The sequence below is a fragment of the Equus asinus genome, chromosome 22 (genome assembly GCF_041296235.1).
Source record: "Equus asinus isolate D_3611 breed Donkey chromosome 22, EquAss-T2T_v2, whole genome shotgun sequence".
NCBI lineage: Eukaryota > Metazoa > Chordata > Mammalia > Perissodactyla > Equidae > Equus > Equus asinus.
Window position 1 is genome coordinate 50,479,110 of NC_091811.1, and position 27,819 is coordinate 50,506,928.

General features: G+C 37.7%; 1 protein-coding gene and 2 pseudogenes across 1 annotated transcript; all 3 read left to right on the top strand.

Annotated features, from left to right (window-relative positions):
• Positions 1-9,109: 9,109 nt before the first annotated feature.
• Positions 9,110-9,889, top strand: LOC106836880 (olfactory receptor 8S1-like; annotated as a pseudogene).
• Positions 9,890-14,789: 4,900 nt separating this feature from the next.
• On the top strand, positions 14,790-15,761 carry LOC106836878 (olfactory receptor 8S1-like). Its single transcript, XM_070494192.1, has one exon. It carries the CDS (start codon positions 14,790-14,792, stop codon positions 15,759-15,761), a length of 972 nt encoding a protein of 323 aa, XP_070350293.1.
• An 8,118-nt stretch (positions 15,762-23,879) lies between these two features.
• On the top strand, positions 23,880-24,852 carry LOC106836877 (olfactory receptor 8S1-like; annotated as a pseudogene).
• The last annotated feature ends 2,967 nt before the right edge of the window (positions 24,853-27,819 follow it).

Consider the following 27,819-nt stretch of genomic DNA (forward strand, 5'->3'; position numbering starts at 1 on the left):
AGTTCTGATTAGAGTTTCAGAAGAGAAATGAATGCGTCACCACAATGGAGCTGAAGGCTTCCCAACATTTGCTCTCACGGGGAAATAGAGCAGACCTGCTGATTCCCATTTTCTGGGTTTAAGAAGGGCCCACAGCCTCAGGGAGGGGACACTCTTAGGAAAATGGGACAGGAAAAATCAGGAGTACCAGGGCAATGCAGAACCACTGGGTGCCCTAATTTAACACTGGATCTGAGATAATCCCTTGACCAGTGACAATCCTGGAAGGGCTGAAATTCTCTTGAGAATTCCAGCATAAGGCTCAAAACTGGGACTTCAGATGAAAGGAATATGTGATGATCTTTCCAAATAAGTAGATATAGGTTAAGTTCTGGATAGAATTTAATTATAGGATATATTCAGTGGCCTCTACCTTTCCTTTCTGGATCCTTCCCCATCCCTGATTCCCCTGCTTGCACCTAAGTGCCCAGGGCCACATTTTCCCCCTGCAGGAATCTTGCATTTTCATGGCTACCTAGATGAGTAGTAACAATTTACTGAAAGTTAATTTTCCTAAATGTCTTTATCCTAAAGATAAATTTGTAAATTAATGCACTCTTTTAGACTCTATCCCAAAACCATTTCAAATTATTATAGGAGAACAACATTTGGGCCTCTTCAGTATTTGGGGACATTTTTCCCTTTGTCTTTGGAGAATTTAAGACTAGCCAATTGGTCCAAAAATATTTTTTCCTTGACATCATAATTTTAAAATGCATATTGATAGGCCATCCTTAATATAAAATTCATCAAATATACATGTTGAGAATCATTGCTTCCATTTTTGCTACTTTTATTCATATACATACTTATTCATATACATATTACCCCATAGGAAATTATGGATCAGTTTAGCACCTGCTCAGTGTTCATTTCTGAAGAGGAAGGTATATCTCTATCAACAGCAAGTGTGACGGAATGGAATGGACATCACGCATTTGTTGTTCCCTGTTAATTTTTTGCTATATTCAAAATAAAAGGCTAAATAGATCATATGCATTAACATGAGTCAACATTTTCTAATTTTAAAGAAATAGAGCTTAAATTATCAAAAATTTACCTACACAGAAATGATTTCCATGTTCCATGCTTTTACAAATTCCTATATTTATAAGTAGTTTTCTTGGTGTCCCCTTTACTTGGCTTCAGGGAGGGGAATGACTCTTCTCTCCCCCACAAGGAAGGGAGGAAATGTTTATCCATCAAAAGTACTGCATTTCCCCAGAAAAGAGAAAGCATCAAGATTCCCTGTCTGCTCTCTACTCCCCCAGAATTTCTTTTATGTATTGTAAAGCGTGTGTTGGGGCAATGGTTCCAGTAGCAGATTTATTCTACCACCTGTTAGTAAGAAAAGTGTCTGCTTCATTTGTGGGTAGTTCCACTTAAAATAGGGAAACTTAGCTTCGGTTCCACTGGGAGCCCTATTACTAATCCCAACTCAGCAGGGAAATTCCCATTGACATACTTTATATTATATTCTTTTGCATCTTTACACTTAATAAAACATACAACATATACAATTTTGTATCCAGATATTTATTTTTACTTATCTTCTAAGTACTTTTTGTGTTAATGCAAATCTTTTATAAATATCAGTTTTAATTATTTTAATAATCTCTTACGCATATATTTCAAAATGTGCTTAGCAATTTCCCATCATTGAGTAAATTTTAATATTACACTACTATAATTTATTCCCCCACATTTATTAGAATAATACAGTTCAAGGTAGCACAAAACTGAGAGTTTTTAAAATTATGATGAATTAAATATCTTAGACAAAAGATTTTTTGGTACTTACAACTATTCTGAGAATCGGGATTAGTAGATCAATGTATATGATAATTGTTAAGCTTCATGACACATTTCAACAGATTATTTTTCAAAATATTTTGCTTATCACTTTACTATGATGCCAGCAATCCATGCAAAACCCTGTAACTCACCACTGTAACCCATATTAGATATATTACTTTCAAATTATTATACTCAGATGAAGGGTAAATTGATACTACAGATTGGTACTACTGACAGTGAACAATATTACATATTGTTTGCTAATTATCCTTTTTTCTAACTAGTTTTTCATCTGTTTTTCCCATTGATAAGTTGTAATTGATTGTTAACTTATCAATTTAACTGCTATAATGACATAATATATTAAACATGCTCTATCATAGCTGATTCCAACTTGTAGACTTTCTTGAAATGTTTTCTCATGAAATTTCTTGTTTGAAATATAGAAATATTAATGTTTATGTAATCGTTTGCTCAAATTTTCTTATGAAGATCCTATTTCCCCTAAGTTTAGAAAATCATTTCGTTAATATAAGGCCAGTAATAATATCATGTTTGGACATTTTATTTTGTCTCAGGACTTAGTTAAATGCTTTACATTCACCATTCCACTAATTGCTGACATTGCGTATTACTATACATGAAATAAGTTTGATCAATCTCATTATGTAGAAGAAAGACTGAGGTGAAAAGAGATTTAAAAAAAACTTCAACAACCTATCTGAAATGACAGATCGGATTCTAGAAACTGTGTTCTTAATTATCATCACAAATGGAAAAATTGAAATAAATTAATCCCATTTATTTATGTAAATAATAACTTGCTCCAGTTTTCTGCAGACACACACACACACACACACACACCCCTATTTAGAGGGAACTCTTCATCCTTCATGCATGCATGGGCATACAGGGGTCTACGTGCATCGATGACCATTTTCAGTTTGAGAGGCTACGAGGAGGCTCTGCAATCTAGAACTTCTATTTCTCACATAATCTTTATTCAGATCATCAGGATTTTGGTTATGGGAAAGGCTTTGAAGATGGGATCATGGATAAAGAATTGATAAATAAGGGCTCGGGAGTCACACTTGCTGGGTAATTAAGTCTGGGCTGCACCTTGTGTTATCAGATACCAAGCAACTAAGATTAGCCAAAACCAGGAATATCTGGGGCACCACAAGTAATTCCGGAAGTTACAGCCAGGATACTCATTCAAATATTCCCTGGCATGAAATTCTTTCAAGCATCCCCCTTGTTTATATTTCTAGAAATGTCGACCTGTTCTGGAATACACACCCATAGTAGTAATGCTCTTCAGGGCAGACCCAGGGGTCCCAATCACTTTGTCTCCCCCTTGACATCTCTGCAGTCTTGCAGCAATTACATGCCCTCCTTTCTGAGTGAAAGCACCCAAAGTAATAGCAAAGTGAAGACAGGCTCCACATCAAATATTTCTAAACATCCAATTTGCATTCCAACTAGGGTCATGAGCAGAGGAGAGCAGCTACCGTTAGTGATTTCAATGTGATTTTCTTACACCTTTCTTGATAAAGGCATGTAACATAATAATAACAAAAGCAGCAACAGATTTGGTCTTTGATAGTGCTTCACCCTATGTGAGAATTTAGGTGACTTTTTCTACACCTATAACCTCAAAGAATAAGAATAATAATAATAGTAGGCACTTTGAAGAGCTTTATACATAATTTCATATTTAATTCTAAAAACTCTCTGCGGTGCTGTTACTATCTGCATTTTAGACACAAGGATATTGAGGCACAGAGCTTCATGTATCTTGTTCAAAGTCATTTAGCAAATTAGGGGTAAACGTGGGATTTGAACCTAGTCTGATGCAGGAGCCCACATGTTTAGCCCCTGCTCTGTGATGTCCACTTATTCCCAGGCATCAGTTTTTCAGAACTACTCATGTTTTACCAAACTTGGCTTGATTTTTCTCAGTCCTGAGTCTTTGAATTCATTGTTCACACAAAATAGATGTCTCTCAAAAACACATTTTCCGAGACCAATTTTATGCTTTCTTAAAAAATTTGCTCAGGTTCCCTCAATGTAATATCATTACTGACCCTAGTTAAATCAGTCTGTGCTCCCACAGCATTAATTACATTGTTTTATAACTTCTTCCTTTCGTATCCATATTCTTCAATGGAGTCAGAGCATTTTTTTGCAAGTTTGAGGTTTATAGTACAGTTTTGTTGTCTATAATCACCGTACTGTGCATTATGTCTCCAGGAGTTATCTACTAGTTGCAAGTATGTACCCTTAAACAACATCTCTCCCATTCCCCTGCCCCAAGCCTGTGGTAACCACCATTTTACTTTCTGTTTTTACAATTTTGGGCTTTTTTAGATTCCACATATAAGAGAGATCATATGGTATTTGTCTGTCTTTGCTTGACTTATCTCACTTAGCATAATGTCCTCAAGTTCCATCCATGTTGTTGCAAATGGGAAAATTTCCTTTTTTTCTCATGGCTGAATAGTATTCCATTGTATGTATATGCCACATCTTCTTTATCCATTCATCCATTGATAGACACTTAGGTTGTTTCCATATTTTGGCAATTGTGAATAATGTGACAATAAACAAGAGAGAGCATAAGGCTGTTGGATACCCTGTTTTCATTTCCTTTGGATTTATATACCCTGAAGTGGGATTGCTGGATCACAAGGTAATTCTATTTGTAACTTTTTGAGGAACCTCTGTATTGTTCACCATAGTGGTTAAACCAGTTGACAATTCCAGCAACAGTGCACAAGGGTTCCCTTTCACCACATCCTTGACAACACTTATCTCTTGTTTCTTGATGATAGCCATTCTTACAGGTGTAAGGTGATATCTCATCATGGTTTTGATTTGCATTTCCCTGATGATTAGTGATTTTGAACAACTTTTCATGTATGTGGTGGTCATTTGAATGTCTTCTTTGAAAAATGTCTGTTTAGGCCCTTGCCCATTTTTATATCATATTTTTGTTGTTGTTTTTGAGTTGTATGAGTTCTTTATATATTTTAGATATCAACCCCTTATCCAATACAGGGTTTGCAAATTTTTTCTTCATTCTGTCAGTTCCCTTTTCATTTTACTGGTTGTTTCTTTGTTGTGCAGAAGCTTTTAAGTTTGATATTGACCCAATTGTTGATTTTTTTCTTTCTTCTTGTGCTTTTGGTGTCATATCAAAAAAAATCATTGCCAAGACCAAGGTCAAGAAGCTTCTTCCCTATATTTTCTTCTAGGAGTTTTATGGTTTCAGGCCTTAAGTTTTAAGTCTTTGATCCATTTTGAGCTAAATTTTGTGAGTATTGTAAAACAGAGGTCCAATTTCTTTTTTCTGCATGGGGTTATCCAGTTTCTCAACACTATTTGTTGAGGAGACTATCTTTCTCCCATTGGGTGTTCCAGGCTCCCATGTCAAATATTAGTTGGCCATATATGCAGGGGCTTGATTCTGGGCTCTCTACTCTATTTTGTTTGTATATGTGTCTATTTTTTGCCGGTACCATACTGTTTTATTTACTATACCTTTATAGTATAGTTTGAAATCAGGGAGTGTGATACCTCTGGTTGGTCTTCATTCTCAGGATTGCTTTGGTTTTTCAAGGTCTTTTGTGGTTCCATACAAATTTCAGAATTGTTTGTTCTATTTCTGTGAAAAATGCCATTGGAATTTTGATACAGGTTGCATGACTCTATAGTCAATAGGTTTGGATAGCATAAATATTAGAACAATATTAACTCTTTCAATCCATGAACACAGAAGAACTTCCATATATTTATGCCTTCTCTGATTTCTTTCAGCAAAGTTTTATATCCTATCATATGATCTATCCTGGAAAAGTTCTGGGTGCACTTGAGAAGAATGTGTATTCTGCTGCTGTTGGATGGAATGTTTTATAGATATCTGTTAGGTTCATTTGGTCTAAAGTATAGCTCAAGTATGTCATTTCCTTGTTGATTTTCTGCCTGGATGATCTATCCATTGTTGAAAGTGGGATATTGAACTCCCTAGTAGTGTTGTATTGTTGTCTATTTTTCCCTGCAGATGTTAGTATTTGCTTAATATATTTAGGTGTTCCAATATTGAGTATGTATATGCTTACAATTGTTATATTTTCTTAATGAATTGATTCCTTTATCATTATATAATGAAGTTCCTTGTATTTTGTTGACTTTTTGGCTTAGAGTCTATTTTTTCTGATGTAAATATAGCTACCTCCTGCTTTCTTTTGGTTTCCACTTGCGTAGAGCATCTTTTTCCATCCCTTCACTTTGAGTCTATGTGTGTCCTTACATCTGAAATGGGTCTCCTGTAGGCAGCATATATTTGGGTCTGGTTTTTTAATACATGCAGCCACTCTGTGACTTTTGATCAGTGAATTAAATCCATTTACATTTACAATAATTATTGATATATACAGACTTACTACTGCAATCTTATTAATTGCTTTCTGACTGTTTTGTATTTCCATTATTTCTTTTTCCCTCTGTCTCTGCCTACTTTTTGAACTTTGGTTAATTTCCATGATGGTAAGCTCTGTTTCCCCTTTCTTTGTCTTTTGAGAATCTATGCTAGGTTTTTGCTTTCTTATTACCTTGAGAATTACATAAAATGTCTTATAGATAAAACAGTCTGTTTTAGGTTGAAAGCAACTTATCTTTGAATGCCTATAAAGGCTTCACTCTTTTACTCCTCACTTTTATGTTATTGATGTTACAATTTACCTCTTCTTATGTCATATATTCATTAACAATTTATAGTAGTTATAGTTATTTTTACTATTCTTCTCCTTTAACTTTTATACTATAGTTGTGTGTCTAACACACCATCCTGATGTAGAGTTTACAGTTTTCTAATTCTGTCTGTTTTTCATCTTTATCAGTGTGTTATGTACTTTCATATCTTTTCATGTCCCTGATTAGAGTCTTTTCATTTCATCTTGAAGAACTGCTCTCAGCATTTCTTGCTAGACAGGTCTAGTTGTGGTGAACTCCCTTAGCTTTTGTTTGTCTGGAAAAAGCTTTATTTCTCCTTCATATCTGAAGGATACTTTTGCTGGATAAAGTATTTTCAGCTGGCAATTTTTATCTTTTAACAATTTGAACGTGTCATTCCACTCTCTCCTGGACTGAAGAGTTCCTGCTGAGAAATCTCCTGATAACCTAATGGAGATTCCTTTGTAGGTTACTTTTCTTTTTCCTCTGGCTGCCTTTAAGATTCTTTCTGTGTCATTAATTTTTGACAGTTTCATTATAATGTGTCTTGAAGAAGGTCTTTTTGCATTGAGATAATAGTGTTCTGTTAACTTTGTGGACGTGTATGTCCAAGGTTTGGTTTGGGAAGTTCTCACCTTTATTACTCTAAATAAACTCTTCCTCTGTAAGCCCAATTATTTCAATACTTTCCTTTCTGGTGAAATCTGATAGCTGGTGTAGGCTTATTGACTCTCGTAAAATCTTAGTTCCCTCTCTTCTTTGTATTATTTCATATTCCTATCTTCCGAATCAGTTATTCTTTCTTCGATTTTGTCTGCCCTGCTACAGATGCTCTCTATTGCATTCTTCGTCTCATGCATTGAGTCTTTCAGCTCTAGAACTTCTGTTTGGATTTTTTTTAATAATTTCAGTCTCTTTGGTAAAGAACTCCTCCTGTTCACTAATTTTATTCCTGATTTTAATAAATTGACTTTCTGAATCTTCTTTGTAGTTTATTGAATTCCTTCATCACAGCTTTTCTTTATCAAGAAGATTACAATATTCCATGGCTTTGAGTTCTCTTACTGGAAAATTATCATTTTCTTTTTGTGATGCCACATTTCCTTAATTTTTCATATAGCTTGTAGCTATATGTTTCTGCTTTCACATTCAAAGTAGCAGGTGCCTCCCTAGCTAAGCTTTTATGTCTTATTTGGGTCTTACAATTCACCAGGTTGGCTATTAGAAACTTCTCTTTTGTGTTCAGAAGGTTGTGCTAAAGCTCAAATGTGTGGTTTCTCCCTTGCTCGCTGACTATGGCCTATTTTCTGAGCATGCTCCTTGTCTATCAGAGTTCACTCTGGCAGATACACAAGGGAGCATGCACTAAGAGGCAGCAACAGAGTGCAGGGAAGTGTGATTCTCACACTGGGTGGGTACATTTGGGAACCCTGCAGACACAGTGGCACTCCCAGAAGCATGTGGGTGGACTTTCTGATGAGCACAATCCCTTCAAGGCCATTTGAAATTCTTATCTGCATCTTTCTCAATATCCTCCCTCCCCGCAGTTGCAGAGTTCTCATCTTAGTACTGCAGGTGCTGGTGGAGGGAAATGGGTTTATTCAGCTGTGTCCAGCCTAGCTAGGATAACTGTGCTCTTGTTCACTACCCTCCTCTTTGCCTGAGGGAGATGTCACCTCTGCCATATAAATCAGCCCCTTCAACACCTTCTTGGGAGTTGCCACGAAAGTTTCCCTTACTGCCTCTGCTGCAACCAGACTCACATCTGCCGCAATCATACATTTTCTTTCCCTCTTTTTTTTCTTCCATGATGTGTTGGATTCTCCCTTTGAGAGGGCTGGACTTCTGCAATTTCTCTCTCATGATTAAATGCCTCTCCAATTCAGCATTCACCTGATTCTTGCCCAAGAACAGCAAGAGGCATACAGGCAATGTGCCTGGCTCTGCTGGTGCTGCAGCCCATATGGAAGTTTGTCTATCTCTTACTACCTACTCTCATGGGTAAGATTCCTCTTGGGTCCCTTGGAGCAAGATCCAAAGTCCGGAAATCCTCACCTAGATGTTCTTGATTGTGTATGGATGTCTATTCATTCATTAAAAAGGGAGATAAAAAGGAGAAATGTCTTATGCTGTCATGTTGCTGATGTCACCACGAGTGGGAGCATTTTAAGAGTTTGGGCCATGTCTCAATTATCCATGTGTTCCAAGTGACTGACACAAAGTCTATGCCCTAGTAGAAAGCAAAAATGTTTGCTGTATAATAGTGATATTAAAAGAGAATCAATGCAATGAGAAAATTCCATGGGGATAGTAAAACTTTGTGGCCATGCCTTTTCATATTATTTCTAGGGAAAGGCCTTTGTAAATGGACTTGGGGAACAATGGAACCATCACAGAGTTCACCCTCCTCAAATTCTCTGCCAACCCCCACATCCAGGCTCTGCCTTTTGTGTTGTTACTGAATATATACCTCCTAACAATAAATGAGGAATCTTATCATGCTGCTGGTGATAAGTCTGATACTCACCTCCAGTTGTCCATGTACTTCTTCCTCAGTCATCTCTCTTTCCTGGATCTTTGTTTATCTCAGTCATCATGCCCAAGGTGCTAAAGGACCTTCTCTCAGACAACATCCATCTTGATAAGGATCTGCCTGGCACAAGGCTTTTTGTGCTTATCACTGCTTGGACTGAGGACACTCTGCTCTCAGTAATGGCCTATGACTGTTATGTCACCCTCTGCCAATCTCTATGCTCTATGGACAGATGATGAGGAAACAGCTGTGTATGCAGCTTGTGTGGAGGTCATGGGGGTTGGGTTTTTTGAATGCTCTTATCAACATCCTCCTAGCTGCCAAATTGGACTTCTGTGAGAACCATACCATCAGCCACTACAGCTGTGAAGTACCCTCTCTTTTCCCTCTGTTCTGCTCTGATGTCTCTACCAACCTCATAGTCCTGCTCTGCTCCAGTCTGCTGCATGGACTTTGGACCCTCTTCACAATCATCTAGTCCTATGCCCATTTTGTTTCCGCCATCCTGAGCATCAGCTCCACCACAGGCAGAAGCAAGGCCTTTCTCCGCTTACTCCTCCCACATCATTGTAGTGAGCTTTTTATATGGATCTGCCTTTCTTCACTATCTCGTGCCAATCTCAGCATCCACTGGAGTTGATCTTTTCTGTGAAGTATGCTGTGGTTGCTTCCATGCTGAATCTTCTCATCTACAGCCTGAAGAACAAGGAGGTGAAAGTAACTTTAAGAAGAACACTGGGGAATTACTTTCCATGTTATTGGTGGGAAAATAAAGCTAGAAGATAACAAAGAATCATAAAATGTAATACTAGACAGACATTAAGAAAAAATTCCTAGGTCTACACAATATCAAGTGTTGGGAGATAAATTAATAGTGCGTAAGAAATGAATGTAGAGGTATTATACAAGTGTTAGCTGAGTACAAATAGAAAACAATTTTTATATTATATTTATATTATATTAATATTATATTTTAAATAATATTATTTTTTGAGATAAATTGGAAAATAGGAAATAAACATGTTGATTCTCACTACTCCTCAAATATTCACATTGGTCTTATTGTGTGTGTCAACTTAAAAAGCAAATTTGCCTGTTATTTTATCCTTAAAATGAGTTTATTCAGGAATAGCCAAAAGGATTGCAATTCAGAATGTGCATGCTATGGCAAACTATAGGCAAATCCAGAAAACAAAGCAGGGAAGCTGCTTTTATAGAGGAAAATGGAGAGCAAGGATGGGCTGTTGTAAATGAAAGTCCATTGGGATAAAGTAACAGTTCAGGGGCAACAGCTTCTCATTGGCTGAGCTGTGGCACTTCTCATTGGCTGGACTGTTGCCAGGTGGGGAGAGAAATCTTCCTTTAGTCTTACAGTAGTTTTACTTCCTGTGGAAGATGCAAGCATATGTTTCTTCCTGTTTGTTGAAATTCACGATATATGATAGGGCATGAGTGCTCTGCCTGCAGGCCTTCCCAACTCCAATTTAGCTAAGATTTCTTTTATTAACTTCCACAGGTGAAATATTTGTGTCTTAAATCATTATTTGCAATTGAGTTTAGGAAGTTCAATGGAAACCATAACTTCACTATTAAGTAAAGGTTCTGGACAGTTGGATAAAACTAGTGATAGACTTCAAGTCACATGGGAGGAGTAAAGGAGTTCAATATTTCTGGATATTTTGTGGTAATATGCATTAAGAACTTTCACAAAGCTCATATCCTTTGCCCCAGCATTTACAGGTTCAAAGAATTAAACATATATTGCATCAAATTTTAGCCACAAGATTATTTATCACATAATTTTTTCATGGTAGCTATGAAAGCTAGAAATGCTTTGTTATATTACAGAATGTGTAATTTGATTAAGGTAAACTCATGCTATTGAATACTGTAATCCATATTTTGAAATCATATTTAGGAAAGTATTTAATGTAAGGAAATTCTACACATTAAAATGCTACATAAAAAAGATTCAAAATTATTCTTGGATTTAATCCACTGTTCATCAAACTTTTGTGTGCACATGAATTATCTGTAGATGTGGATGAATGTAGGTCCAATCAATAAGACTAGCATGGGGCCTAAGAGTTTGTATTTCAAACAAATTTCCGGATGATGCTAATAATACTGGCCCATGACCATACTTTGAGTTGAGGAGCAAGAGAGTAATCAATTTTGAGAGAAAGATAGATAAATAGATGATAGATAGATAGATAGATTGACAGATTATAGATTGATAGACAGAATTAAAAGAAAAATACCTTAATATCAGAGTATTTTTCCCTAACTTGTGGCAAATAAAGAAGACTTTATATTGTCTTAATTACATTTTTACTTAAACTTGTGTTACTTTTGTAACTTTTATTGTCTTATTTTAATAGAAGCTCAATATAGAAACACAGAGAATCCCCCTAAAAAGAATAGATAATGAAACACTATTTAATACTGTGCATCCAGAGATAACTACTATTAATACTTTGCAAATATTCTTTACATGAAAACACACACCAACACCTTGCCCATAAAAATATACAAACATGCATATACATGAATCATCTACAACATTCCTAGATTTTATATATATAAATTTTATAATCAGAGAAATATATGAAAATATTATTTCTTTGCATAGATCTATAGAATGACAATGGTAGACCTGAGCTGTTCAATGTGGTAACCACTAATTACACAAGACTATTTAAATTTAATTTTTCATTAATTAAAATTAAGTAAAACTAAAAATCTAGTTCCTCAGTCTCACTGGGCACACTTCAAGGGCTCCATAACCACATGTAGCTAGTGGCTGCTTTATTGGACTGTGCACATATAGAACTTTTCCATCATCACAGAAACCTGTTGGACCACACTAGACAATTGGACTTGAGTTTTCCAGTCTTCTCGGAATTTTATTTGGTTGCTTTCCTAATAAATATTAAGGATTAACTTTTTTTCCTAAAACTAATTTTACTGATAAATCTTATAGCTCATTTTAATAAATAAATGGAAATTTGTTTTACATCAAGACCACGAAAACTTAAGCAAATGATTCCCCGCATGACATCTCCAATCTGTGGGCATTCATACTTTAAGAGAGCCATTGTTTACACTGAACCTACACAGATGCATCACAAAAAGGGAGTCAACTGGCTTAAAGTGATCGAGTTCATTGATTTTTTTTCTTTTTACCCATTTGATAATCACCTTAGTGAGTCAGCAGCTCACATCCAGGTAAATTCCCATTGCTTCATAAGGACCATTCAAATACTCTTGGCCAAATCTATCTCCAATCAACTCCCTCTAGACTAACAAAGGTTCACGTTTAATGTTTCATAGTCATCACGTCAACCTGGTAGTTCCAAAGGTCAGATTTAAGCAAGCTGCATGAATTTAAACTTGCTGACATTTTTTAGTACGTTTGCTAAAGTTCTTGAGTACAAGATTGACTTCAAATTGTGACTACGGGGAACAGCAGAGTTATCATTCCCCTGAGCTTCTAAACCAGGGACTTAATGCTCAGGCTGTCTAAACATAGCTATTCTGAGGATTCATTAGTCCAGATAATTCTATGAGTGGCTGAGACATGTTATAAACAATCATGTAGAAATCCAAGTGAAGAGCTGCCTGGGTGAAGACATCTGAGATCATTTGAAAGAGGCAACTGTTCTATGCCTATTTCGTATGTTAGTGCAGAATAAAGAAGTAGATTTAATTATCAATTGGATTACATGAATTTAACTATGTTTCAGGATGCAGAAAACTATCTTCTCCAGTTCATTCATCTTCTTAAAAACTGGATTTAACTCACAGTCCTGCAGGCTTCTTGGCGATCAGATTGTCTTGTTGGACAGAATTTACAGGTAATCAGCATTTGGGTTATGGGAAGGGCTTTGCAGCTGAGATTATGTATGAAGAATTGATAAGTAAGGGCTCAGGAGGCACCCTGGCTGGGAAATTAAGTCTGGGCTAGACCTTGCATTATCAGGTACCAAGCAACTCAGGATTAGCCAAAACCAGGAGTCATGCTGTGGCACCATGATGTGTCCTGGAATTAACCTAAAGGACAGTCTCTAGGCTCTCAGGCTAGAACTAGGAACCATCTCTAACAATGTTTAACTAGACCCCCTGACATTATAAACTAGATATAGAGTCTTAGAAAAAAGTAGAATCTAAGGACAGGAACATAATCCGGGCATGAGAAAGAGATTTGGGATGTGGACATTGAGAAAGTACCTAAGGATCGAAATCAGAGAGGTACATAACTGAGGTATATACAGGACCGAATGTTTTAAGCTGCCTCTCTACACTGGAGAAAGAAATATGAGATCTATTTTTTAGGGGCAGGGGTCAGTAGTAACTGACAATTTTAACTGAAGATAGGGGCCCCATCAAGCACAAGCTGTCACAGGACTGACAGGGTGAGTCCCTGATCTTGTTCTCTAACACTATCCCTGTTCTACCCTGTCTGGGGCAATTGTCCAGAGTGGATTGATCTGGAGAGGGTTTTCTATCCTGGCTGCTCCTTTGAGCACCAGCATGATTTCCATTCACATTCTTTGCTTCCTTCTTTGCCCAGAGTTCTCCACCCAACCAGGATATGCATCCATCCCAGAAAATAACGTAAGGGCAAGCGCCAAAGTTACACCTAGCGTCTCTAATATCTCCCATCTAATTTATGGCTGCTCTTCCTTTCCAGAACAGTGACATGCCCTCCGTTCCTGAGGGAAATTGCCCTCAATGATTGTAAAATGTTTTAACTTTGGAAGGGATCCACTCCAAAGTGATTTCAAAATGCCAATCTTCAGCCCCCTTAGTGATCTCTACGTGATTGTCTGACACTTCCTTTAGAAAACAAGTTCGGTCATTGTCACAGCAAAAACTTTAACTCCTGATTGAAAGTGCATTACCCTGAAAGAGGATTTATTTATTATCTGACTTCTGCCCACAATTGTAACCTAAAGGAATAATAGTGATGAAATTAATAATAATAATAATAAGTGAGCCTTTTGTGTAGACATTTTTCTAAATACTTTATATATTTTATCCTTGCAAAAATCTCATGAGAGTGGTGATATTATTACCTTATTTTATAGACAAGAAAACTGAGGTACAGAATAGGTAAGCCACCTTAATAAGGTCTCACAGCTCATTAGTGGTCGAGCTGGGATTTGAACCTAGACTGATGCCTACCTGTGAATGACTACACTACCTGTGAGTGACTACAATGTGCTGCTAATTCACATTGTAGAGTCATGCTAAAAAGAACTATCCCATTTCCTAATTCTTCATCTTTGAGTGCGCTATTCTCTCAAACTACTTGTCTCTCTAGAGAAGCTTACATTTTCTTAAAATCTTTGCTTACGTACCTCAATATTAACTCATTACTGACTCTTCCAAAAATCATCTTTAGAACTCTCATTTCACCAATCACAATGGTTTCTAGTAGCCTATGTTTATATATGTATCTCATTGAAGTGTGACCTTTAAAATGAGAGAGACCATGTCTTATTTTCCATTATATTCAAAGTGACTGACATAAAAGTTGGCCTAGTGTAGAAGCTAAAACTCTAATTGCTGATTAATAGTGATAATAAAAGAGAATCAATGCAATGTGAAAACTGATTGGAGAATAGAAGAAATTTCACTGTCGTGACTTTTTTATATAATTTTTAGGGAGTAGCCTTTGTAAATGGCCTTGGGGAACCACAGCACCATCACTCAATTCCTCCTCCTCGGGCTGTCTGCTGACCCCCACATCCAGTCTGTGTTCTTTGTGTTGTTCCTGGATATTTACCTCCTGACCATAATGGGGAACCTGACGATGATGCTGGTGATCAGGGCTGATTCCCACCTCCACACACCCATGTACTTCTTCCTGAGTCACCTCTCTTTCCTGGATCTTTGTTTTTCTTCAGTCACTGTACCCAAGATGCTGAAGGACCTCCTATCTGAGATAAAAACCATCTCAGCAAGGGGCTGCCTGTTACAAGGCTTCTTTGTGCTTATCACTGCAGGGAGTGAAGTCGGCCTACTCTCAGTGATGGCCTATGACCGTTATGCTGCCATTTGCCACCCTCTGCTCTATGGACAGATGATGAGGAAACAGCTATGTGTACAGCTTGTGTGGGGGTCATGGGGCTTGGGTTTTTTGAATGCTTTTATCAATATCCTCCTAGCTGCCAACCTGGACTTCTGTGAGAACCATACTATCAGCCACTACAGCTGTGAGGTGCCCTCTCTCTTCCCTCTCTCCTGCTCTGATGTCTCCAACAATCTCACAGTCCTGTTGTGCTCCAGCCTGCTGCTTGGGCTTGGGACCCTCCTCCCAATCATCTCATCTTACGCCTGCATTGTCTCCACCATCCTGAGCATCAGCTCAACCTCAGCTAGAAGCAAGGCCTTCTCCACCTGCTCCTCCCACCTCATTGCAGTGGCTTTCTTCTATGGCTCAGGGTTTGTCCGCTATCTCATGCCGACCTCAGGATCCTCCCTGGAATTGATCTTCTCTGTGCAGTACAGTGTGGTCACTCCCATGCTGAATCCTCTCATCTACAGCCTGAAGAACAAGGAAGTGAAGGCAGCTGTGAGAAGAACACTGGGAAGTGTTTGCCATTTTCCTAGTGGAAGAATAAAGCTAAAGGATAATGGAGAATCAAGATAATATGATACTAGCTACACATGAGTGAGTTGACCTTATGAAAAACTCCCTGGCTCTACACAACATCACATCTTACAAGATAAATAAGCAGTGCATAAAAAATGGACACAGAGGTATCAGAAAGCTATTAATTTAGTCCAAACAGAGTGAATACAATGGGTTAAACAACTATCTCAATTTAGAAAATGTGGTCATGGTTAATTCGTTATTCCAAGTACTCCCCAAATAATCACTTGGGTCTTCTTATTAGGTAAAACATTTGTGTCTTCAGTCATTACTAGTAAGTCACTTTAGGAAAAGTCAGTGGAAGCCACAAATTCATACTTAAGTAAAGGTTCTGGAGGCAAATACCCTTTTAGCCACTCTTTCTATTTTCAACTCCACTAGACTCAGAAGAGTTTAAAATTAATGACTATAGGTCATTGCATTGTCCAGACCTCCCAGAGGCCAAACCTAGGAGATCCCTATTGGTCCTTGTAAAATTCAATGTTGAAAACATTGTTTCAAAACTAAACAGTTCTCAAAAACTAAATCTGACTTCAGACTGTGATTACAGAATATAAAATGTATTGCCTTCACCATGCATTTGTCTGCCAAGGGTAGGAAATCAAACAAACCAACTGCCTAAACACAGCTGCTCTGCAGACTGGTTAAATGCAAACAGTACTACGCATGACTGAGACATGATATTAGAAACGAAGAAAACGAAAGTATTTCAGACCCTTTGAAAACAGGAACTGCCCCAAGGCTATATAAATTTTTTAGTGTAGAATTCAATAAACATTTCATCATCAATAGGATTTCATAAACTCTACCACGATACAAGACTTAGAAGCCACTTCCTCCAGGTCATCTTCCTTATTAGTAGATGAATCTAAATGAAAGTCTTGCAGTCAAACTGGAGAGCAGCTTGCCTTATTGGACAGGATATACAGGTAATATGTGTTTGGGGTGTGGGAAGGATTTTGAGGCTGGGTTTGTGGCTAAGGGGTTAATAAGTAAGGAATCAGAAATACCCCTTATCTGTGCTTTGGACTTAGGAGGAATGTCCAGGACCAGGAAATTGACTGACCCACCAAAATGGGTCCTGGGGGGTAACCCCAGGTCAGACTTTAGGGTATACAGCCAAAACTGAGAGTCATAGGTAAATAGTTAGGGTTCTAGGAAACTGAGCAATTTTCTAATCCAGAACTGAAGATTTATGAAAAACAGAGTTGAGGGACATGAATACAATCTGGTCAAAAAGGATAAATTTGGCATATGAAGACTGAGGACAATGTCTTGGGATGAAAGCCAGAAAGCTAATGTAAAATCTGTATGACAGAGGAATACATATAAAGGATACATAGAATGCTCTATTCCTGTTTGAAACCAGATTCTGAGGATGAGCAGAGAAAAGTTAGTGGGTGGAGCCTTCTTCCTATGGGGCAGGGATTAGTAGAGTGGGCGTTTCTAATAGAAGCTAGGAGCTCTGAGTGAAGTTCTCACTGTTGTACAGGATAGCTTCCCAAACTTGTTTCCTATACTGTCTGGGAGCATGGTACAGAATGTGTAGAACGGGGAAGAGTCTTTTCTTCTGGCCCCTTCTACAGCCAGAATACACAGTTAAGCATTCCCTGACATGAAACTTTTCAAGCATTCCTCTTGGTTACCTTTCTAGAGATTCTGGTCTGTTCTGGAATGCACATCCATCCTAATGACAGCCATCAGGGCAGGCCCAGGGGTCCATACTGTGTCACAATCACTTTCTCTCCCTCTTGTCATTTCTGCGGTCTTGCAGTCATACCTTTTGCAGCAGTTACATGCCCTCCTTTCTGAGTGAAGCTACCCACAGTAATTGCAAAATGGAGACATGCTCCGCTCCAAAATAATTCTAAGCTTCTAATTTTCCTTCCAGCTTGGGTCATGAGCAGGGGAGGGGAGATACTTGTGAGTGGTTTCAATGTGACTTTCTTGCACCTTTCTTGATAAAGGCATATGAAGTAGTAACAGCAACAGGAGCATTAGCAGCAGCAGATTTGGCCTTTGCTGGTGCTTCCCCCATGTGAGAATTTAGGTGACCTTTGAATAGACTTGCAATCTCAAATATAATAAAAATAATAATAAATAGTTAGGAGTAGGTACTTTTGAAGAGCTTTATGTATAATTTCATATCTAACTCCAAAAGCCTTCTGTGGTGCTGTTACTAACTGCATTTCATACACAATTATATTGAGGCACAGAGCTTCATGTATCTTGTTCAAGGTCATATAGCTAATTAGGGGTGGATGTGGGATTTGAACGTAGTCTGATGCAGGAGCCCACACATTTATCTCTTGCTCTATGATGGCACTTATTCCCTAGGCATCAACTTCTCAAAGCTACTCATGTTTTACCAAACTTGGCTCAATTTTTTTCAGTCCTGAGCCTTTGATACATCGTTCATGCAAAATAGATGTCTCTCAGAAAGATGTTTTTCAAGAGCAATCTTATACATTCTTAAAAATTTTGCTCTAGTTTCCTCAATGTAATATCATTACTGATCCTTACTAAATCACAATTTGTGCTCCCATTGCATTAATTATACTGTTTTAGAATTTCTTATCTTCATATCCACATTCTTCAGTAGAGTGGGAACATTTTTTGCAAGTCGAATGTTTATAATACAATTTTGTTGTCTATAATCACTGCACCATGTATTATGTCTCCAGGAGTTATTTATCTACTAGTTGCAAGTATGTACCCTTGAACAATATCTCTCCCATTCCTCTGCCTCCAGACTGTGGTAACCACCATTTTATTTTCTGCTTTTACAATTTCATTTTTTTAGATTCCACATATAAGAGAAATCATATGATATTTGTCTTTCTCTATTTGACTTATCTCATTTAGTATAATGTCCTCAGGGTCTATCCATGTTGTCACAAATGGCAGGATTTCCTTTTTTTCTCATAGCTGAATAGTATTCCATTGTGTATATATATATATATATCACATTGTTTTTATCCATTCATTCGTTGATGGATACTCAGGTTGTCTCCACATCTTGGCTATTGTGAATAATGTTGCAACAAACAAGAGAGAGCATATGTCTGTTTGATACTCTGTTTTCGTTTCCTTTGGATACTTACCCAGAAGTGGAATTGTGGATGATATGGTAATTCTACTTTTAATCTTTTGAGGAACCTCCATAATGTTCCTCATAGTGGCTAAACAAGTTTACAGTCTCACAAACAGTACACAAGGGTTCCCTTTCCCCACATCCTCACCAAAACTCAACTCTTGTCTTCTTGATGATAGCTATTCTTACAGGTGTGAGGTGATAGCTCATCCTGGTTTTTTTCTTTTCTGAGAAAGACTCACCTCGAGCTAACATCTGTTGCCAATCTCTCTTTATTTTTTTTCTTTTTGCTTGAGGAAGATTAGCCCTGAGCTAACATCTGTGCCAATCTTCCTCTATTTTGTTGTATGTGGGACATTGCCACAGTATGGATGGTGGGTGGAATAGGTCTGTACCAGGATCTGAATCCATGAACCCAGGCCTCTGAAGCTGGAGCACACAGAACTTTAACCACTCAACCATGGAGCCAGACCATCATCATGGTTTTGATTTGCTTTTCCCTGATGATTAGTGATGTTGAGCATATTTTCATGTACTTATTAGCCATTTGGATGTCTTCTTTGGAAATGTCTATTTAGGTCCTTGCCCACTTTTAAATCAGATTTTTTTTGTTGCTGAGTTGTATGAGTTCTTTATATATTTTGTATATTAACCCTTTATGTGATACACGGTTTGTAAAAATTTTCTCTCGTTCTGTAGGTTGCCTTTTTATTTTGTTAATTGTTTCTTCTGCTGTGTAGAAGCTTTTAAGTATGATGCTGTTCAACCTGTTGATGTTTTCTTTTGTTGTTGTACTATTGGTGTCATATCAAAAAGAAATCGTTGCCAACACCAATGTCAAGAAGCTTCTTCCATACCTTTTCTTCTAGAAGTCTTATGTTTTCAGATCCTATTTTTAAGTCTTTGATCCATTTGAGCTAATTTTTGTAAGTGGGATAAGACAGGGGTCCAATTTCATTTTCCTGCACTTGATTATCCAATTTTCCCAACACTATTTGTTGAAGAGACTATCTTCTCCCCACTGGATGTTCCTGGCTCCCTTATCAAATATTAGTTGACCATATATGCAGCAACTTAATTCTGGGCTCTCTACTGTATTTCATTGGAATATGTGTCTAGTTTTTATGTCAATATCAAACTGTTTTAATTACTATAGATTTGTAGTGTAGTTTGAAATCAGAAGGTGTGATGCCTCCAGTATTGTTCTTCATTCTCTGGATTGAATTGGTTATTCACGGTCTTTTGTGGTTCCATACAAATTTTAGAATTGTTTATTCTGTTTCTGTGAAAACAGCCATTGGAATTTTGATAGGGATTATGTTGAATCCATAGATGGCTTTGGATAGCCTAGACATATTAACAATATTAACTCTTTCAATCCATCAACACAGGATGTCATTCGATTTATTTATGTCTTCTTCAATTTCTTTCAGCAAAGTCCTTTGTGCTGTCATAGGATCTCTCTTGGAAAAGTTCTGTGTGCACTCGAGAAGAGTGTGAATTTTGTTGCTGTTGGATGGAATGGTCTATAAATGTATGTTAGTTCTATTTGGTCTAATGTATAGATCAAGTACATCATTTCCTTTTGGATTTTCTGTCTGGATGATCTGTCCATTGTTGAAAGTGGGGTATTGAAGTCCCTACTATTATTGTATTGTCTATTTCTCCCTTCATATCTGTTAATATTTTGCTTGATATATTTAGGAGTTCCAATGTAGGGTATGTGTATATATTTGTAGTTGTTATATTTCCTTGCTAAATTGATCTCTTTATCATTATATAATGACCTTACTTGGGTCTTGCTACCTTTTTTGGCTTAAAGTCTATTTTTTCTAACGTAAGTATACCTACCTCCGCTTTCTTTTGATTTGCACTTGCATGGAATATCTTTTTCTATCCCTTCACTTTGAGTCCTTAAATGTGTGTCCTTTATGTGTGTCGTTAAATCTGAAATGGGTCTCCTGTAGGCAGCACGTAGTTGGGTCTGGGTTTTTTAATCCATCCAGCCACTCTTTGCTTTTGATTGGTGAATTCAATCCATTTATATTTACAGTACTTATTGATATTTAAGGAATTACTAATCCATCTTATTAATTGCTTTCTGACTGTTTCATATTTCCGTTGTTTCTTCTTCCCTCTGTCTATGCCTACTTTGTAAATTGGTTAATTTCCATGGTGGTAAGCTCTGTTTCCCCTCTCTTTGTCTTTTGTGAATCTGCTCTAGGTTTTTGCTTTGTTCTTACCTTGAGAATTGCATAAAACATCTTATAGATAAACCATACACTTTAGGCTGATAGCAACTTATATTTGAATGCCTATAAAGACAATGCTTTTACTCCTCTCTTTTATACTATTGATGTTACAAGTTACCTCTTCTTATGTCATATACTCATTAACAATTTGTAGTAGCTATAGTTACTTTTAATATTATTTTCCTTTGAATTTTATACTATAGTTGAGTGGTTAATACACCATCCTAATGTAGAGTTACAGTTTTCTAATTTCTTCCTATTTTTCACCTTTACCAGTGTGTTATATAATTTCATATATTTTCGTGTCCCTGGTTAGAGTCTTTTCATTTCAGCAAGACGAACTCCTTTCAGCATTTCCTGCAAGACAGGTCTAGTGGTGGTGAAATCCCTCAGCTTTGGTTTGTCTGGAGAAGCCTTTATTTCTCCTTCATATCTGAAGGATAACTTTTTCAGATCAAGAATTCTCGGCTGGCAATTTTTTTTTTAAGATTTTTTATTTTTTTCCTTTTTCTCCCCAAAGCCCCCTGGTACATAGTTGTGTATTCTTTGTTGTGGGTCCTTCTAGTTGTGGCATGTGGGACGCTGCCTCAGCATGGTTTTGATGAGCAGTGCCATGTCTGCACCCAGGATTCAAACCAACGAAACACTGGTCTGCCTGCAGCAGAGCGTGTGAACTTAACCACTCGGCCATGGGGCCAGCCCCTTGGCTGGCAATTTTTATCTTTCAGCAATTTGAATATGTCACTCCACTCTCTCCTGGACTGTAGAGTTCCTGCTGAGAAATCCACTGATAACCTAATGGAGATTCCTTTGTAGGTTACTTTCCCTTGATTTCTGGCTGCCTTTAAGATTCATTCTTTGTCATTAATTTTTGACAGTTTCATAATAATGTGTCTTGGAGAAGATCTATTTGCATTGAGTTAATGGGGTGTTCACTTAGCTTTGTGGACTTGTATGTTCAAGTCTTTACTCAGGTTTGGGAAGGTCTCATCTTTTATTACTTTAAATAAACTCTCTGGCCCCTTCTCCTTCTCTTCTCCTTCTAGAACCCCAATTATTTGGATATTTGCCTTTCTGATGGACTCTGATAGCTCTTGTAGGCTTTCAACACTGTTTTTAAATCTTAGTTCTGTATTTTCTTCTAAGTGTATTATTTCTATATTCCTATCCTTCAAGCCACCTGTTCTTTCTTCTATCTGGTCTGCCCTACTACAGATGCTTTCTATTGCATTCTTGATTTCATTCACTGAGAACTTCAGCTCCAGAATTTCTGTTTGGTTCTTTTTTTATCATTTCAATCACTTTGGTAAAGAACTCCTTCTATTCGTTAATTTTATTCCTGCTTCCAGTGAATTGTCTTTCTGAGTTTTCTTATAGCTTGTTGGATTTCTTCATAACAGCTATTCTTTACCAGTTAGATTGCAATATTCTACATCTTTGAATTCAGTTCCTGGAGAATTATCATTTTATTTTTGTGATGCCATATTTCCTTAATTTTTCATATTGTTTGTAGCTATGTGCTGCTGCTTTCACATTTGAAGTAGTGGATACCTCCTTAACTAAGTTCATATGTCTTATTTAGTTCTTACAATTCACCAGGTTGGCTATTAGAATCTCTCTTTTGTATTCCAGAAGGTTTGCTATAGCTCAGTGTTTGGTTTCTCCCTTGCCCAGAAACCATGGCCTATTTTCTGAGCATGCTTCTTGTCTACCAGAGTTCACTTTGGCAGACACACTCAGGAGCATACATAAGGAGATGGCAACAGAATTGGGGGAGGTGTAGGTCTAGCACTCAGTACATTTGGGGCTCCCACAGACCCAGGAGGGTAATCCCAAGAGATGGTGTTCCCAGAGGCACGTAGGTGGACTTTATGCTGAGCACAATCCCTTCAAGGCCATTTGAAATTCTTATCTACCTCTTTCTCAATATCCTCCCTCCTGCCAGTTTCAGAGCTCCCACATTAGTACTCCAGGTGCTGGTGATGAGAAATGGATTTATTCAGCTGCATCCAGCCAGCTGGGATAGCTGGGCTCTCTTTCACCACCCTCCTCTTTGCCCAGGGGAGGGATCACCTCTGCCACATAAATCAACCCCTTCAGCACCTTCTGGGGGGTGCCAAAAAAGTTTCTCTTACCCACCTCCACTGCAACCAGACTCACATGCAATGCAAGCAAACTCATACATTTCTTTTTTCCTCTGTTTTTATTCCACTGGTGTGTTGGATTATCCCTTTGGGAGGGCTGGACTTTTGCCAGTTCTCTCTCATGGGTACTTGTCTGCCTAATTCATCACTCGCCTGATTCTTATCCAAGAGCAGTGAGAAGGATATAGGCAGTGTCCCTGGCTCTGCTAGTGCTGCAGACCATATGGAGGTTTGTTTATCTCCTACCAGCTACACTGGTGGGTAAGATTCATCCTAGGGCCCTTGGAGCAAGATACAAAGTCTGTAAACCCCCACCTAGATGTTCTTGTTTCTGTATGGATGCAAAATTCATTCATTAAAAAGGAAGATAAAAAAGAGAAGCATCTTATGACATCATGCTACTGGTGTCACCATAAGTGGGAGCATTTCAAAAGCCTATACCATATTTCAATTATCCTTATGTTCCAAGTGACTTAAACGAAGTATATGCATTAGTAGAAAGCAGAATTGTTTGCTGAATAATAGTGATATTAAAGAGAATCAATGCAATGAGAAAATTCCTTAGGGATAGTAGAACTTTGATGCCATGGCTTTTCATATGATTTCTAGGGAAAGGCCTTTGTAAATGGAATTGGGGAAACACAGCACCATCAGAGAGTTCACCCTCCTTGGACTCTCTGCTGACCTCCACATCCAGGCTCTGCTCCTTTTGTTGTTCCTGGATATTTACCTCCTGACAATAATGGGGAATCTGATGATGCTGTTAGTAATCTAAGCTGATTCTCACCTCCTCACACCCGTGTACTTCTTCCTGAGTCAACTCTCTTTCCTGGATGTTTGTTTATCTTCACTCGTCATGCCTAAGATGCTGAAGGACTTTCTATCTGAGACAAAAGCCATCTCAGTAAGGGGCTGCCTGGCACAAGGCTTCTTTGTGTTCATCACTGGAAGGCCTGAGGTTTTCTGCTCTCAGTATTTAATGGCCTATGACTGTTATGCTTCCATCTGCCTCCCTCCGCTCTATGGACACATGATGAGGAAAAGGCTGTGTGTGCAGCTTGTATGGGGTTCATGGGGCTTGGGTTTTTTTGAATGTGCTTATCAACATCATCCTAGCTGCCAACCTGGACTTCTGTGAGAAACATACCATCAACTACTACATCTGTCAGGTGCTCTTTCTCTTTCTTCTGTCCTTATCTGATGTCTCCACCAACCACATAGTCTTGCTCTGCTCCACCCTTCTACATGGGCTTGGGGCCTTCTTCCTGATCATCTCTTCCTATGCCCACATTGTCTCCACCATCCTCAGCATCAACTCTACTTCAGACAGAAGCGCGGCCTTCTCTACTTGCTCCTCCCATATCATTGTGGTGTACTCCTTCTATGGATCCGCTTTTCTACACTATCTCATGCCTATCTCAGGCTCCCCACTGGAATTGATCTTCTCTGTGCAGTATGGTGTTGACACTCCCATGCTGAATCTTTTTGTCTACAGCCTGAAGAACAAGGAGATGAAGGCATCTGTGAGAAACACTGAGAAAGTACTTTCCATGTTACTGGTAGAAGATATGATACTAGGCAGACATTATGGGACTTGACATTAGGAAAACGTCCTAGGTCTACATAATGTCAGATGTTGGAACATAAGTTAACAGTCCTTAAGACATGAATGCAGAGGTGTTGTAAAGGTGTCAGCTTAGTACAAATAAAGGGAAAACAATGGGATAAATTACTATCTCAATTTAGAAAATATGGAAATGGAAGTGTTGATTCTCAATACTCCTCAAATATTCACTTTGATCTTCTTATTAAGCAAAATATTTGCAACTTAAATCATTTTTTGTAATTGAGTTTAGGGAATTCCATGAAAGCCATAACTTCAATATTAAATAAAGGTTCTGGACAGTTGAATAAAAACAAAGATAGACTTCAGGTTATGGAAGGAGAATAATGAAATTCTACTGAGTGGCCCTTGGATATAGGCAAAATGAACTGAGATTGCTGAAGAAATTGCTTTTGTATATTTGGGCAGAGAACAAACTCAGATAAACTTTCCAAAAACTCTATTGTTTCTTGCTACAAAACCCTTAAATGTGCACATTCATAGATGTAGAAATTTTTAAATACAGGAGTGAATGAATGTTATCAATAATTTTTTTAAAAACTTTAAAATCAATCTATAGATTAACAAAGAGAGCAAACATTCTAAAATATGGACTTAATTGTTCCAAATATGCTTGAATCATGTTACATTTGTTACTTATTTAATTGACAAGTAAGAGTAACGAAAAAATTATGCCGGGACAGTCTAGTTTGACTAAAACCTATATCTCATTGTAAATAAATAAAAGAAAATTTTGATTTATGTAATGGTTTATTTATGCTTAAGATTACAATAAACTTTTTAAACAAGTGCTTCACTAAATACTCCCAAATTTGGAGCACTCAAACTCTAATAGAGTTTCATTTAGAAATCTAAATGTATTCATAAAGAAATTGATTTGAATAAATAGGTTAGACAATTAACTGTGCTTGTTAACTTTTTTTATGTCTTCATTTAACCAACAAATCACTTTACACAGCAAATTTAGCTGGATTTGATTTTGCCTGAGAAGTTCCAGAGAGAAGACATATCCCTTAGAGTATAAATTGAAAACTATTCCTTTCCTGCTTGGGGAGGGAGCAAATGCCCTTTTGGCCACTCTCTCTACTTTTAATTCCCACTAGATTCATAAGAGTTTATAATTAATGATTATAGGTCGTCGCATCATTCAGACATTTCAAAGGCCACACCTAAGTGCTTCTTGTTGGTCCTTGTAAAATTCAATATTGAAAACTAAATCCCACTTTAGATTGTGACTATAAAATATAAATGCTATTGACCTCACTATCCCCTGGGCTGCCAAGGGCCAGATATCAAACCAAACAGCTGCCTAAGCATAGCTGATTTGTGGACTGGTTAAACCCAAACAATAATATGTGTCACTGAGATACGATAATAGAAACACAAAAAACTAAATTATTTAAGACTCTTCTGAGAAAGAACTGCCCTATGGCTGTATAAATTTTTTAGTGTAGAATTCAGTGAAACATTTCCATCATCAATAGGATTTTATAAACTCTACCATGATACAAGACTCAAGAAGCCACTCTCTCCAGGTCATCTTCCTTCTTCACAGATGAATCTAAATCAAAATCTTACAGTCAAACTGGAGACTGGATTGCCTTATTGGACAGGAGATACAGGTAAAGTGTGTTTGGGGTGTGGGAAGGATTTTGAGGCTAGGTTTGTGGATAAGGGACCAATAAAAAAGGAATCAGAACTACTGCTTGACTGGGCTTTAGACTTACTGGGAATGCCCAGAACTAGGAAATTGACAGCCACCAAAATGGGTCCTGTGGGTGACCCAAGGTCAGACTTTAGGGTGTATGGCAAAGCTGGGAGTTGTGGGTAAATAGTATTTCAGGAAATTACGCAATGTTGTAATCCAGACCTGAAGACTTATGAAAAACAGAGTTGAGGGACATGAATACAAGCTGGTCATGAAGGATAAATTTGCATATGAAGACTGAGAGCAATGTCTCAGGATGAAAGCCAGAAAACTAATCTAAAATCTGTATGACAGAGGAATACATATAAAGGAGTGAATGCTCTATTCCTGTTTGAAACAGTCCTCTGAGGATGAATAGAGAAAAGTTAGTGGGTGGAACCTTAGTGGGGCAGAGATTAGCAGCAGTAGGTGTTTCTAACAGAAGCTAGGAGCTCTGAGTGAAATTCTCACTGTCCTACAGGATGACGTTCCAAACTTGTTTCCTATACTGTCTGGGAGCATGGTCTAGAATGTGTAGTACTGGGCAGAGTCCTCTCTCTGGTTGCTGCTACAGCCAGGATATCCATTCAAGTATTTCCTGGTATGAAACCTTTCAAGCATCCCCCTTGCTTACTTTTCTCCAGATTCTGGCCTGTTCCAGGGTTCACATTCATCCTAGTAATACCCATCAGAGCAGGCCCAGGGGTCTACACTGAGTCCCAATCACTTTCTCTCCCCTGAGTCATCTCTGCAGGCTTGCTGTTCTACTTATTACAGCAATTACACACCTTCCATTCTTAGTGAAAGCACTCACAGTATTAGGAAAGTAGAGACAGGCTCCACTCTCTCTCAAATAATTCTAAACTTCCAATTTGCCTTCCAGCTTGGGTCATGAGCAGAAGAGAACAGCTATTGGGAGTGATTTCAATATGATTTTCTTGCACCTCCTGATAAAGGCATATAATGTGACAACAGCAACAGCAGCATCAGCAGCAACAAGTTAATCTTCAAAGTGCTTCAACCTATATGAGAATTTAAGTGACTTTTACCTATAGTTACAATCTAAAGAAAGAATAATAATAATAATAATAATAATAATAATAATAATAGATAGGAGTAGGTACTTGTGAAGAACTCATATCTCATTATCTCATATTTTTCTAAAAATTTTCCATGATACTGTTATTATCTGCATTTATACATAAGGAAATCAAGGCACAGACGTTCATGTATCTAGTACAAAGTGGCATAGCT

Coding starts and splice junctions, on each gene's coding strand:
- LOC106836878 (XM_070494192.1), top strand. CDS start 14,790: ATGGCCTTGGGGAACCACAGCACCATCACTCAATTCCTCCTCCTCGGG.